At 38.8% G+C, this 14,215-nt stretch overlaps 1 protein-coding gene and 1 long non-coding RNA gene across 3 annotated transcripts in view; both read left to right on the top strand.

Annotated features, from left to right (window-relative positions):
- The window catches only part of LOC127422073 (large proline-rich protein BAG6-like), a 34,305-nt gene extending 30,935 nt beyond the window's left edge, over window positions 1-3,370 (top strand). For both annotated transcript variants that reach the window (XM_051665423.1, XM_051665422.1), the window contains exons 24-25: window positions 2,088-2,234; window positions 2,608-3,370. In XM_051665423.1, coding sequence (XP_051521383.1) covers window positions 2,088-2,234; window positions 2,608-2,703 — 243 coding nt within the window. In that variant the 3' untranslated portion in view covers window positions 2,704-3,370. The remainder of the gene's footprint in view (window positions 1-2,087; window positions 2,235-2,607) is intronic.
- Window positions 3,371-3,788: 418 nt separating this feature from the next.
- LOC127422204 (uncharacterized) lies at window positions 3,789-14,014 on the top strand. The gene is made up of 4 exons (XR_007894139.1): window positions 3,789-4,068; window positions 8,946-9,041; window positions 9,252-9,286; window positions 13,694-14,014. It is a non-coding gene; the product is annotated as an uncharacterized LOC127422204 (long non-coding RNA).
- Window positions 14,015-14,215: the final 201 nt, after the last annotated feature.

The following is a 14,215-nucleotide window of genomic DNA, read 5'->3' as shown; positions in this document are numbered from 1 at the left end:
ACCACCTGCCTAATATCGTGTAGGTCCCCCTCGTACCACCAAAACAGAAGGTGTCCTGTGGTATCTGGCACCAAGACTTTAGCAGAAGATCCTTTAAGTCTTGTAAGTTGCGAGGTGGGGCCTCCATGGGTCTGGCTTTTTGGTCCAGCACATTCCATAGATGCTCAATGGGATTGAGATCTGGGGAATTTGGAGGCGAAGTCAACACCTTTGAACTCTTTGTCACCTCAAACCATTCCTGAACAATTTTTGCAGTGTGGCAGTGTGCATTATCCTGCTGAAAGAGGCCACTGCCATCAGGGATTACCATTGCCATGAAGGGGTGTACGTGGTCTGCAGCAATCTTTAGGTAGGTTGTACGTGTCAAAGTAACATCCACATGAATGCCAGAACCCAAGGTTTCCCAGCAGAACATAGCCCAGAGCATCACATTGCCTCCACCGGCCTGCCTTCTTCCCATAGTGCATCCTGCTGCCATCTCTTCCCCAGGTAAACGACTGTAACGCAGTTCAATGGAAAGGAGGCGGAGAGAACCGGCTTAACAACTTAAATAATTTAATAATAAACTAAAACAAAAAGACAAACACATGCCGGGCAGCTGCCCTTAACTCTCTCTGGAACTGCCGCCTCTGGTCGCCTTTATTCCTCTCGAGGGCTTGATTACCCTGATTAGGGGCAGGGTGTGCAACATCAAGACCCGGCCCCGCCCTCCTCCCTGCCACAACAACACATCCAGCCGGCCACATGATCTGAAAGAAAACATGATTCATCAGACCAGGCCACCACCTTCCATTGTTCGATGGTCCAGTTCTGACGCTCACGTGCCCATTGTAGGTGCTTTCGGCAGTGGACAGGGGTCAGCATGGTCACACTGACCGGTCTGTGGCTACGGAGCCCCATAAGCAGCAAGCTACGATGCACTGTGGGTTCTGACACCTTTCTATCATGGTCAGCATTACATTTTTCAGCAGTTTGTGCTACAGAAGCTCTTCTGTGGGATCGGACCAGACGGGCTAGCCTTCGCTCCCTACGTGCATCAGTGAGACTTGGGCGCCCATGACCCTGTCGCTGGTTCACCGGTTGTCCTTCCTTGGACCACTGTTGGTAGGTACTAACCACTGCATACCACGAACACCCCACAAGCCCTGCCGTTTCGGAGATGCGCTGACCCAATTGTATAGCAATCACAATTTGGCCCTTGTCAAAGTCACTTAGATCCTTACGCTTGCCAATTTTTCCTGCTTTCAACACATGAAATTCAGGAACTGACTGTTCACTTGCTGCCTAATATATCCCACCCCTTGATAGGTGCCATTGTTACAATATAATTAAAGTTATTCACTTCAACTATCAGTCGATTGTGTTTTTTATATTTATATATATATATATATATATATATATACACACACACACACACACACACACACACATATATATATATATATATATATATATATATATATACACACACACACACACACACACACACACACATATATATATATATATATATATATATATATATATATATATATATATGTGTGTGTGTGTATATGTGTGTGTGTGTGTGTGTGTGTATATATATATATATATATATATATATATATATATATATATATATATATATATATATATACACACACACACACACACACACATATACACACACACACATATATATATATATATATATATGTATATAATGTATATGTGTATATTTAATAAAAAGTTGTCTACTATTTGAAAAGAGAAAATCTACATTTATCTGTTGACAAGGCTGTTAGCACAGTTTGTAACTAACAATCTTCTGTTCATCGACCAAGCAGCTAACAACCAATGCTGATAATCTAAAAATAGAACAATTTTACAGTTAAGATTTCCAGGCCTGGAATGAATACATTCATAAAAAGTAATGGAATAAATATTTCTAGTTCTGCTTTGCTCTGAAATATATAACCATACAGAAATTGTTCTTGACTAATCTTTCCTTTTTTTTTTCTCTGTCAGTCATTAACCTGCTTGCCAGATTTGTATACCCTTGCTCTGCTTGCAAAGCACAATGACATTTTATCATGTGTGTCTCACAGATGGTAAAGAGTGATGGGCCCAAACTGTCACTCTCAGAGGCAGTGAGCCAAGCCGTGAGGTCAGCAGGTGTAACACCCATCACAGCCCCAAATGCCCTGCAAGGAGAATTAGAAAGACCAGAAGTTCAGGAAACGTACAGTGAACAGGTACTGTGTAATGACACTGAATGGTAAAAAGTCAGTATTTCTTTTATGCATTTATTATATATTTAAGCATCTTATATGATAATTTGACTGTATTAAGGGCAATTGTATGGAATTTTATGAATAAACCATGCATGATTTCTTATGCATGTAAGCAAAAAACAAAAAAAAAGTAAACCTTTGAACTGAAATGGATTGGTGTCAAAAGTATTTTGACATTTGTAAATTTAAGTGTAGCTTAAATGTCCAAATGCTGTGTATACATATAAAAAAAACTGGCGCGTGTCCGAGCAATCAAAAAGTGTAACAGTATAATAATAGCAATATAACAACAACATTCAACAAAACTGATCGACAATCTCTGCTTTTCTCTCAGTTGAAAAATGACATCAAGAAACGAGTAAAGGACGACCCTGACTACAATTCTAGACGGTTTCCAAACACACATCAAGTCTTTGCTCCAGATTCATAACTTTCCTACCAGCCATCTTACATGTTTCCACCTCAGCCCTGTCCCTTGCGTGGGGCTTGTGTTTTATTTCTTGGAATTTACACACGTCATCAGATGACTTCTCTCCCCCAGGAAACCTTTCTATAGATATGTTTTTATTAAAGGGTTCTGATAGTTGATCCACATCTTTGCATTGTTCAGTAGATTTATGTGTTCTATGTGTGGATCATGTGTGACTGGATGTGGTGCTCTCATGCACACTAAACATCTGATCAATGTGTCTTCTGACTAGGGTTGACCCGGAGGGACATACCATAAATATTATCTGTTTTAATGAGTCAGTCCAGTCAGAAACAGTTTTGTAACTGAAAGAAATGTCAGGTAAGAATGAAATGGACAGAACTAATAATGTTGAACACTACGAAGAATGATGCTGTTATTTAAAGTTCTATTGATATATAACATTTTGCCTTGCCTTTTACCTCTCCCATGGCTCTGATAAGTCTTTTTTGCAATGTAATGTGGTACCATGAATGAAAAAAAAAATGCCTGTGATTAAACAACTTTGCCCCAGTTTTAGTGCATATTATGTGTTTAGTTTTTTTGTGAGGAAAATCAAATGCATTTTGCTTGATATTTTACCATGTCGCCCAAAAATTAAAATTCTGTCATAATTTGCTCAACAGCATTAAGTTGTTTCAAACCTGTGTGACTTTTGTATGTGGAACACGAAAGGAGATGTTTTGATGAATATTGCGGGTCGTCTTTTCAAAACATGGCATAAATTAATACATTTTACATATATTAATACTTTTTCTGTGGTTGGGATCAAATGTAAAAAAGGATCATAAGGATTGTTTTTTTTTTTTTACAGTGCATACTTAAGGTATACGGAAGGAATGGACTATCAGTTAAGCCTCATAATTTTTGTTATTAACATTTTTTATTGATTCCAAGACGGACAAGAATAAATTTAACCACAAAATTATACATTAGGAATCAACTTAAAACCCTTTATAACACCCACCCACCCACCCACCCACCCACCCACCCACACAAATACAAAATAAATACCCACATATAAACAGACACACAAATAGTACATAAAAAAAAAAAAAAAAGAAAAGACAAAGTTCAACATATAGGGAAAGAAGAAGAAAAAAATAAATAAAATTGTTTCCCCCCATTGCTCCCCGCTAGGACTTCTCCAAATGAGACAAATAACTGCCCTATTTTCTGCCATAACTCGACAGGTTCCCCTGCCATCTGGAAGTCATCTCTTCGAAAGCTGCCACTTTACCCAACTCGGTGTGCCACTCACGAAATGAGGGTGCATCAGTTGACTTCCAACCCCTAAGGATTAGCTGTCTGCCAATCATCACGCTGGTTAGTACCCAGCTTTTCATATATATATCTCCTATATTCAGGACCCCTTCATCACCCAAAATACAAAGTCTGGGGCAAAATGAAAACTGAGTGTCCAGTACGTCACACACAAAACGCTGGATCCTCAACCAAAATTCCTGATTTTAATACAACCCCAAAAAACATGGGTTATGTCAACGTCTTCTGACTGGCATCGCCAGCAGGTGGGTGAGTCTTTAAGACCAATCCTGTACAATCTAGAGGGGGTCCAATAAAATCTATGTAAAATCTTAATTGCATGAGGCGAACCCTTGCATCTTTAGATGGAGACCTGATGCTTTTTAGGATCCTAGCCCACACTCCCTCCTCCAATAACAAATTTAAATCTTCCTCCCATAATCTTTTGAGAGAATTTAAAGCTCTGTCCCCCAGACTCTGAATTAACGGAGTAATACACTGATGCCTCATGACCCTTCCCAAAAGCAGCAGTCACCACTTCCAGAGTATCTGCTGCTCTAGAGGGGTGTATGCTACTCCCAAAAATAGAGCAGAGCAGGTGGCGCAGCTGTAAATACTTATAAAATTGAGATCTGGGAATCCGAAAATGTTGAATCAAATTTTCAAAAGATCTCAATACTCCACCCTCATACAGGTCACCAAGTGTATTAACCCCCCTCACAATCCAATCTGACCAACAAAAAGGGGACTTATTAATACATAGTTTAGGGTTCAGCCATATGCTCGAGGCTACGTTTAAATAAATATCAGAATTAAACACTCTGGACACTTTTGTCCATATCGAGTGCAAATGCAAAATAACGGGGTGCGACTTAACCTCTCCAGCTAGTTTAATCGAAAGGCTTTACAGTGGCGAGATAGGGGCAAGAACTTCCTTTTCAATACAAAACCAGGGAGGGGCTCTCTCAGGTGGAAGCGACCAGTGAACCAAATGTCTAAGACCGAATGCATAATAATAAAACAAAATCTTGGGTAGGCCTAGCCCACCTTTGTCAATCGGCCTATGTAATTTACTGAAATTTAACCTGGGACGTTTACCATTCCAAATGAAGGACTTCGCGATACTATCAAATTGCTTGAAATAAGAGAGGGGGATATTTACAGGAAGAGATTGTAGCAGGTAATTGAATTTTGGAATACAATTCATTTTAATAACATTAACCTTCCCAATCATCGATAAGTGTAACGAAGCCCACCTGCCCACATCGTTCGAAAACCTTTTTATTAAGGGATCAAAATTAACTCTGACTAAATCAGACAAATTTGCTGGGAATAAAATTCCCAAATACTTAATTCCCTGTTTGGGCCATTGGAAGGCACCCGGCTGTAAGGCCGTTACTGGACAGTATGCTGTCATAGCCAAAGCTTCGGAATTAGACCAACTGACTTTGTATCCTGAGAATTTGGAAAAGGAGTTAATAATTCTGTGGAGGCAAGGCATAGATCTAGTGGGGTCGGAGACGAATAACAAAATATAATCTGCATAAAGCAGAAGTTTATGCGCCACAGCTCCCGCCGTCACCCCTGGAAAATCATCCTCCTTTCTTATCATGGCTGCTAATGGTTCCAGGGCAAGACAGAACAATAATGGGGAAAGAGGGCAACCCTGCCGGGTGCCCCTATCCAAAGTAAAATAATCTGAAATTAACCCATTTGTTTGTACCGCTGCTACAGGGTGTCTATAAAGTAACTTAATCCAACCAGTAAATGTACTCCCGAACCCATACATTTCCAAAATCTTAAAAAGATAATCCCGTTCTACCATATCAAATGCCTTTTCGGCATTCTATCTGATCTATCTTTGACCATGCCCAAATATCACGATTCAGTTTGTTGTCATTCAGAGTCAGCACTTGCACAAGTACACAAGAGAGAATGAAAAAGAAACAGTGCTGTTGAGATAGTGTAGGTTTGTAGAAAATAAGTAATAAATGAATATAGCTAATAGAAAGGATATAAGAATAAAACGAAAGATTTAAAAACTACTACACTTACTGAGCACTTTATTAGGAACACCTGCACACCTACTTATTCATGCCATTATCTAATCAGCCAATCGTATGGCAGCATTGCAGTGCATAAAATCAAGCAGATAGGGGTCAGGAGCTTCAGTTAATGTTCACATAAACCATCAGAATGGGGAAAAATATGATCTCAGTGATTTTGACTATGGTATGATTGTTGGTGCCAGATGAGCTGGTTTGAGTATTTCTGTAACTGCTGATCTGGAATTTTCATGAACAACAGTCCCTAGAGTTTACTCAGAATGGTGCCAAAAGCAGAAAAAAATCAAGTGAGCGGAAGTTCTGCAGACAGAAATGCCTTATTGATGAGAGAGGTCAATGGAGAATGTCCAGACTGCTTTGAGCTGACAGAAAGGCTATGGTAACTCAGATAACCACTCTGTACAATTGTAGTGAGCAGAATAGCATCGCAGCACATTGAACCTTGAGTCGGATGGGCTACAACAACAGAAGACCACGTCGGTTCCATGTCTGTCTGCCAAGAATAGAAAGCTGAGGCTGAAGTGGGCACAGGCTCACCAAAACTGGAAAAACGTAGCCTGGTCTAATGAATCTTGATTTCTGCTAAGGCACACAGATGGTAGGGTCAGAATTTGGCACCAACAGCATGAATCCATGGACCCAACCTGCCTTGTGTCAACAGCCCAGGCTGGTGGCAGTGGTGTAGTGGTGTGGGGAATGATTTCTGGGCACACTTGAGGCCCATTAATATCAATCAATCATTGCTTGAATGCCACAGCCTATTTGAGTATTGTTGCTGACCATGTTCATCCCTTCACGGCCACAATTTACCCATCTTCTAATGGCTACTTCCAGCATGATAATGCACTATGTCACAAAGCAAAAGTAATCTCAAACTGGTTTCATGAACATGACAATGTTCACCCAGTCACCGGTTCTGGATCCATTAGGACACCTTTGGAATGTGGTGGAAAGGGAGGTTCACAGCTTGAATGTGCAGCTGACAAATCTGCAGAAACTGCATGAAGCAGTGGACCAGAATCTCAAAGGAAACTTTCCAACATTCTGTGGAATCCATGCCATGAAAAATTAAGGCTGTTTTGAGAGCAAAGGGAGGCCCTACCCAGTAGTAATATAGTGTTCTTAATAAAGTGCTAAGTTAGTATATGGTTGGTGGAAGCAGTCAGGTGAAACATTTGCTTGAATAACAAATGCATACAGATACAATCTACACAGTTCAGTACATTGTACCAGACTCTGAATGCAAACAGCAGAATAGGTAATGTTTGAAATATGATCCAATAGCTAATAAAATAGACAGCACATTGACACCTTTTCTCTTTCAGGGACCGTCTATCAACAGACAAAAGTAATAAGGTTGCTTTATTTATTCTCAGAAACTCAGATCTAGCCACCCCATTTGACAATTTACATTTCACATACTGTAAAATGTATATTCTGTTCCAAAGTATACATGCTGTCATGTGCTTTGTCAATAAATTGTCTTATCTAAATATACAGTACCAGGACAGTACTGTTGGGAGAACCTAGAGTTTTGTCCCTCATGTACGTACATGGCTAAACTGGAGTTTGTCCTGACTTAAAGTGGAATCACAAAAAGCTTTATCCGTAAATGATCATTTAATTCTTGAATACACTACATTGCCAAAAGTATGTGGACACTTCTATTTAACAGGTCTAATTCCCAGACAACAATGCTGCATCATACAACATTTAAAAGAGTTGTGTGCTTCCAACTTTAAGGCAACAGGACAATAATGAAATTATTTGCTGAGTCTGGTGTGGAAAATGAATTGTGATGAATTGGTATGCAGACTGCAAGCCAGACCTCAGGGTTGGGAGGGTTACTTTTTAAATGTATTCCACTACAGATTACAGAATACATGCTGTAAAATGTAATTTGTAATGTATTCAGTTAGATTTCTCAAGGTCAGCAACATATTCTAAATACTTTGGATTACTTCTTCAGCACTGGTACATTTTTTCACTTGTTTTGACTATAAAAACTCTAAATATTTAAAACCTAAATATCTTATGCAGTGTTATTTCTAAAATTAGATAAACTGATATTGTTTTAAGGATTTTTAGATATTTTTACAGGAAAACAATACAAAAATTATTATCAAGAATAAGATTTTTGCCCTAATATCAAAGGTCTTATTAGAAAAAAAAGAAATTATGATCTAACATGAAATTTCTTGATTAAAAAATATGATCATGCCTGGTAGCATGTAAAATGGCTAGAAATAGCATTTTAACGTTGCATAAAGCTGACAATTTACACAAGGTTTATTTCTATTTCTTCTGCTCCAAACTTATTTCAAACTTACTCCTCTGTCTGCTCGTATGAATGTAACACATCATAAGAAAGTGTTTCACCGCTGTTCAAATGCACTTTGGATCACATCATTTATATGTATAAATGTTTTCCATCTGAAAGGACTAAATATTAAATGACACAAATGACTATAAAATCAAAGTAATCTCTTCAGTAATCAAAATACTTTTTGAATGTAACTGTATTCTAATTACCAATGATTTAAATTGTAACTGTAGTGGAATACAGTTACTTAAATTTTGTATTTTAAATACATAATCCCGTTACAGGTATTCCATTACTCCCCAACCCTGCTAGGCCTCATCGCCCAACATCAGTGCCTGACCTCACAGATGCTTTTATGTCTGAATGGGAGCAAATCCCTGCAGCCATGTTCCATCATCTAGTGAAAAGCCTTCCTAGAAGAGTTATTAATGTTAATGGTTTTTAAATGAAATGCTCAACAAGCACATATTGAGTGTGCTGTTAATGTGTCCACATACTTTTGGCAATGTAGTATATATTACATTGAAACTAACAATACATATCTTTTGTAGGTTCTCTAAATGAGGTTCAGGGAGTTGTTGAGAACTTCAGGAAGAGTTCAGGAACTGTTCAACTTTTCTGTTCAAGACTGCATTAGTGTTCTGCAGGTGATCACTCTTACAGGTCATATTGACAGCCGTGCATGATGTTCAGTATTACTGCAGACCAGTTATATTGATTAATGTGGATGATAAAATTCATTCTACCAGAAAGGTATAATAGTGTTTGTATAAAAGCAAACCATATGCCTCTATACAAGACAGCATTAGTGATACCTGAAGAATGACATCTGATTAAAAACCATTGCTGTTTTTTAGATCAAGGTGCATTGAAGTGGCCCTGTGTTCCATAGGTAAGGGCCAGCGAACTTGCACGTTTAGCTCAATAGTCCCTTTTGTTTTCTATAGTTTGTGTGTGACATTGCATTCACTGCATGTCATCACTGTCATTAAAGGTGTTGACTACTTATATTTAAACAGCTGTAAGCTCTTTGTTTTCCATTTTTAACCATTATATTCTGTGCTTACTCTGAGCACAGATTAAATATCTTATATTGAAATCAGCACCATTAACCATAAAGCACATGAAGATCAGCATCTTCAGTCATATACACTCCAAATTTTACCTTTATGGGTATAACAGCTTGTCACTGGGGCAGAACCCTCAAAGGTGCACCTGCTGTACCCATTAACATGGGTACATACAGCTCTGGAAAAAAATAAGAGACCACCCAAATGTTCAGTTGCTCTGGATTTACTATTTATAGGTATGTGTTTGAGTAAAATGAACATTTTTGTTTTGTTCTATAAACTACTGACAACATTTCTCCCAAATTTCAAATACAAATATTGTCATTTAGAGCATTTATTTGCAGAAAATTACAACTGGGCAAAATAACAAAAAAGATGCCGTGTTTTCAGACCTCAAATAATGCAAAGAAAACACGTTTATATTCATTTTTAAACAACACAATACTAATGTTTTAACTTAGGAAGAGTTCAGAAATCAATATTTTGGTGGAATAACTCTGATTCTCAATTAAAGCTTCCGTGCATCTTTGCACGCTTTCCACCAGTCTTTCACATTGCTGTTGGGTGATTTTATGCCACTCCTGGCTCAAAAATTCAAGCAGGAATTCAACAGACACTGGACTGGAATGGAATGGCTGCCATATACCGTATGTGGAGATGCTAATTTAAGAAACATTTGGAATGGTCTCTTAATTTTTTCCAGAGCTGTATTTGTACCTTTACGACTTGAACAAAAAGAGGCAAACACTCTATGTACCCTTGGAGACTATCTTGGACCTCAGTGCTCTGATATCAAAATGGACCCTTGGAAATGGTGCACATTTGGTCTTTTAAGGGTACTGTCCTTAAAAGACCAAATCATAAAGCCCTTTTTTTCTTCATGATGTGCAAAATTGTACTCAATACAACATATAAAAACATCCTTAAAATGATGTTTCATCAGATTTAATAAATAGCACAAAACATTCAATAATTTGACATGGAGTATCAGCGTCACACTGCAAGAAGAAAACAAAATGTCAGATCAGTACAAACCATGCAACATTTGTCAAAACTGCATAACCATGCCTCTTAGGGATGCACGATATATCGGCCGCCGATATATTTGCAGATAACCAGAAAAATCAAAATGGTCTATTATTATTGCGCCGATAATTTGTTACTGTTATTTGCTTGTGGCTGAGAATCTCTTGTGCTTTACCATTACAGCTTGGCGAATTTCATTAAGGGGCCTGTCGCAAATCCACCGCCACATACCAAGTGATTTCATGAATCTTCTAAGGTGCCTTTCACTGAAAAATGGAAATGTATGATGCTGTAAACATTTTTAGTTTTGCCTAGTGGTGGGAAAGTTTCAGTATTTTTAAATGTATTTATTTATTTGCATTGAGGAAAAATGCAAAGCATGTTTACTTAACAAATATATTATCAGCAATAACCATAAGAATTTAATGATCACCTGATTTTGCAAAATGCTGTTAGAAGTTTGCACATTATTGATTATCATATGGCTAATTTAAAGCTTCATAGTTAATTTTACGGGTGTTCTTCAAGATGTTGAAGTGTTTATTTATAGAATACAATGAAAAATAATTTAGACAGGCAGTCAAACTCGAAAAAGTCTTTATATTAAATCTAGCATTAGTTTGCAATGTGATGTTACCAAGCTAACTTTCTAAACGTGTCAATAAAACAATAATAATATACTAAATAACTACAGTGACATGCTTAACAATTTAGCTAGTGTAACAATTAATAAGAAAAGAGTAGGGGGCCTGGGTAGCACAGTGAGTATTGACGCTGACTACCACCCCTGGAGTCGTGGGTTCGAATCCAGGTTGTGCTGAGTGACTCCAGCCAGGTCACCTAAGCAACCAAATTGGCCCGGTTGCTAGGGAGGGTAGAGTAACATGGGGTAACCTCCTCGTGGTCACGATTAGTGGTTCTCACTCTCAGTGGGGCACGTGGTAAGTTGTGCATGGATCGTGGAGGGTAGCATGAGCCTCCACATGCTGGGAGTCTCCACGGCGTCATGCACAACAAGCCACGTGATAAGATGCGTGGATTGTCGGAGGCAATTGAGACTTGTCCTCCGCCACCCGGATTGAATTGCACATCATTACTTACAGCAGAGCTTTGTGATTAAAACTAGTCCAAACATCATGCCACCCCTGGCAAGATGCCACCCCGGGCAGCTTCCCATGTCACCCATGCCTAAATCTGCCCCTGGAACTGTCACAGATGAGTGTCTGTGAATGAGACACGTATAAGCACACATACATAACACGTACAAACCACCGCTGCACTCGAAGTCTGGCTGGTAGCATAAATAGTACACTTTGTATACAGAGATTAGGGTTTGTATTGTGTGATTTGTTGTTTAATGTTCATTACATACAGTTTATAGCCTCATTTTGGTTTAATGCACTAAACATCTCTCTGTTACGGAGTCACACTTATATAAATTGGCACAATACAATTTATACAAATTGTCATTTACAAAATTTGTCATTCAAATCAGCATACATCTGTAATATAGGCACATTTCAGGTTCATGTTACAGCCGCCAAACCTTAAATAGCAGCAGGTCCAAATTCCAAGCTTTTAAATGACACATATTTCTCAAATAAGAAGCTTTTAATGAATTAGCAAGCAGTTCCAGGTTAAAGGAATAAAAATGTGAACTTTTTGTAAAAAAATTTATATTGGTTATCGGTATCAGCCACAATGGGCTATGAATTATTGGTTATCTGTATCGGTGCAGAAAGTCCATATCCGTGCATCCCTAATACCTTTATTAATCATAAAACCAGAGTAAAATTAGTCGACACGAATTGTGCACAATATAAGTCTTCTAAAGCCATACGATCACTTTAATTGATGAACAAAACAAAATGTAAGTCATTATTCACTCTCAACTCATGAAATCAAATATAGCGGCTACGTCGATAACATTAAACCTCATCGGTTCTTGTCACATGATGTTTGGTCATAAGACACACAAGAACCCTTGAGGTTTGATGTTGTAAGGCAGGGTGCCAAGGTGTTTGCATTCAAAGGACAAAACTCCCCAGGGAGGCAAAGAGCAAATGTCTGACCTCTGAGAAAATCAGCATAGAAATTTTCTTGTAAAGATACCATCTCACACCCATCTGAGCAAGAATTGCCTCATTGTTGTCTTTCTATATCTGTTCTCTCTCCTACTACCCCCCCCCTCCTGCCCCTCTCAGCTCGAAATCACTTTAAAACACACTTAAATGTTGTAGGTAACAAATGTCTAATTATATGTCTGGCTATTCATGTTTCATATCATTGAAAAGGTCTCAGTATGACAGGTACGAAGGTCTCATTACCTTAACTGTAAAATACATGATAACACAGTTTTGAGAATTTAGAGGAATTCTGACCAATTCTGGGGGCATGCCTACCTCCAGTATGCAGACAAGGTGTGATCCCAGGACTTCCAAACCTATTCATCCCCAATTTCTTCTTGTCATTCCATTTGGTTGTGGTCTGGGTATTTAAGGAAATTATTAAATTAAAAATTATTACATTATTCACTGGGATTTTCTGTAGCCAGAAATCGCTGTGGTGCTTACACTATGTACTTTGCTGAAGTTAGGTATGCATCTGTTTCTCTTAAGACTCATCTTTGAGAATTAGATGTTTTGTATTGATTATTTCTGAATTGATTGATTATGTAATTGGCTTGATACATATTTACCTGACTAATAAATTGTTAAACTTTATTCTATTCTGACTTATTCTGAAATTCTTGCCTTTAGTAGATTATGTTAAGTCCTTTTTGACACAAATCTGCAATCAGTGTTAGTACAAACTAACGGCTCAGCATTGATAGAGCATTGGGCATGTCTTCTGAGACTTGAGCTTTCTGGCTGACTATTCGGCATTAACTGTCACAGCTCCAGTGCCTTTGCAGGTTTATTCTGTTGTTTTGTTTTTCTCCCTACACCGTCTCACAAGTGGTGCCAGCACGCATGATCAGCATTTCCATGGGAGCGCTGATCGTTCCCGGGGAGGCGCTGATCATGCCACTGGTTAACGTGCTTGCTACATCTGTTTCACTCTAATTGCAATCCCTATTTATTCCTTGTGTGTCCTCTCTATCTTCGCTAGTTGTTTGACCTGTCAAGCATTAACCTTGCTCTCTCTGTTTAGTTGGTGCTTTCTCATGTGTCTGTTGGTTGCCTGTCTCTGCCCACTTATAGGGAATTGTGGTTACCTTCCAGTTCACCTAACGCCTGTCCTCGCCACTCACGAATCGCCAGAGGAGGATTCCTCGTCTCTGCCCTTGTGCCGGGAAATGCCAGTCCTCCTTCACCTGGGTTGTGTTCCGCACCACACCATCTTCAACGGACACTTCCTATGGATCTGCTCCTGACTTCCACAATGCACACGCTCATCCTACAAACACACTCCTCCCTTAGCCCACTTTGTGGCTACCACGCACCTAGGACTTCTCTTGCCACTGCAGCCGGTGCCGGGGTCACCTGACCTCACCTATCCCATTGACATTTGCTGTTGTTAATAAATCCTTGAACTGTTTCCTCTGCATTTGTGTCCCTTTGTCTCACTCTCGTTCTGACATTAACTAAGTGTACTGTACCTAGACTGTAGGTACTAAATATGTTAATTATTTAGAACAAGAAAATGTTGGTTGACTCACCTAAATAATGGTAGTCATTACCTCTGATTACTATTAATATTATTCTGGCCAAGGGTACATAGGA

The sequence above is a fragment of the Myxocyprinus asiaticus genome, chromosome 31, assembly GCF_019703515.2.
Source record: "Myxocyprinus asiaticus isolate MX2 ecotype Aquarium Trade chromosome 31, UBuf_Myxa_2, whole genome shotgun sequence".
In the NCBI taxonomy this organism is placed as follows: Eukaryota; Metazoa; Chordata; class Actinopteri; order Cypriniformes; family Catostomidae; genus Myxocyprinus; species Myxocyprinus asiaticus.
The sequence above is the reverse complement of the archived record's forward strand: the minus strand, read 5'-3'. Positions and strand labels throughout refer to the sequence as shown.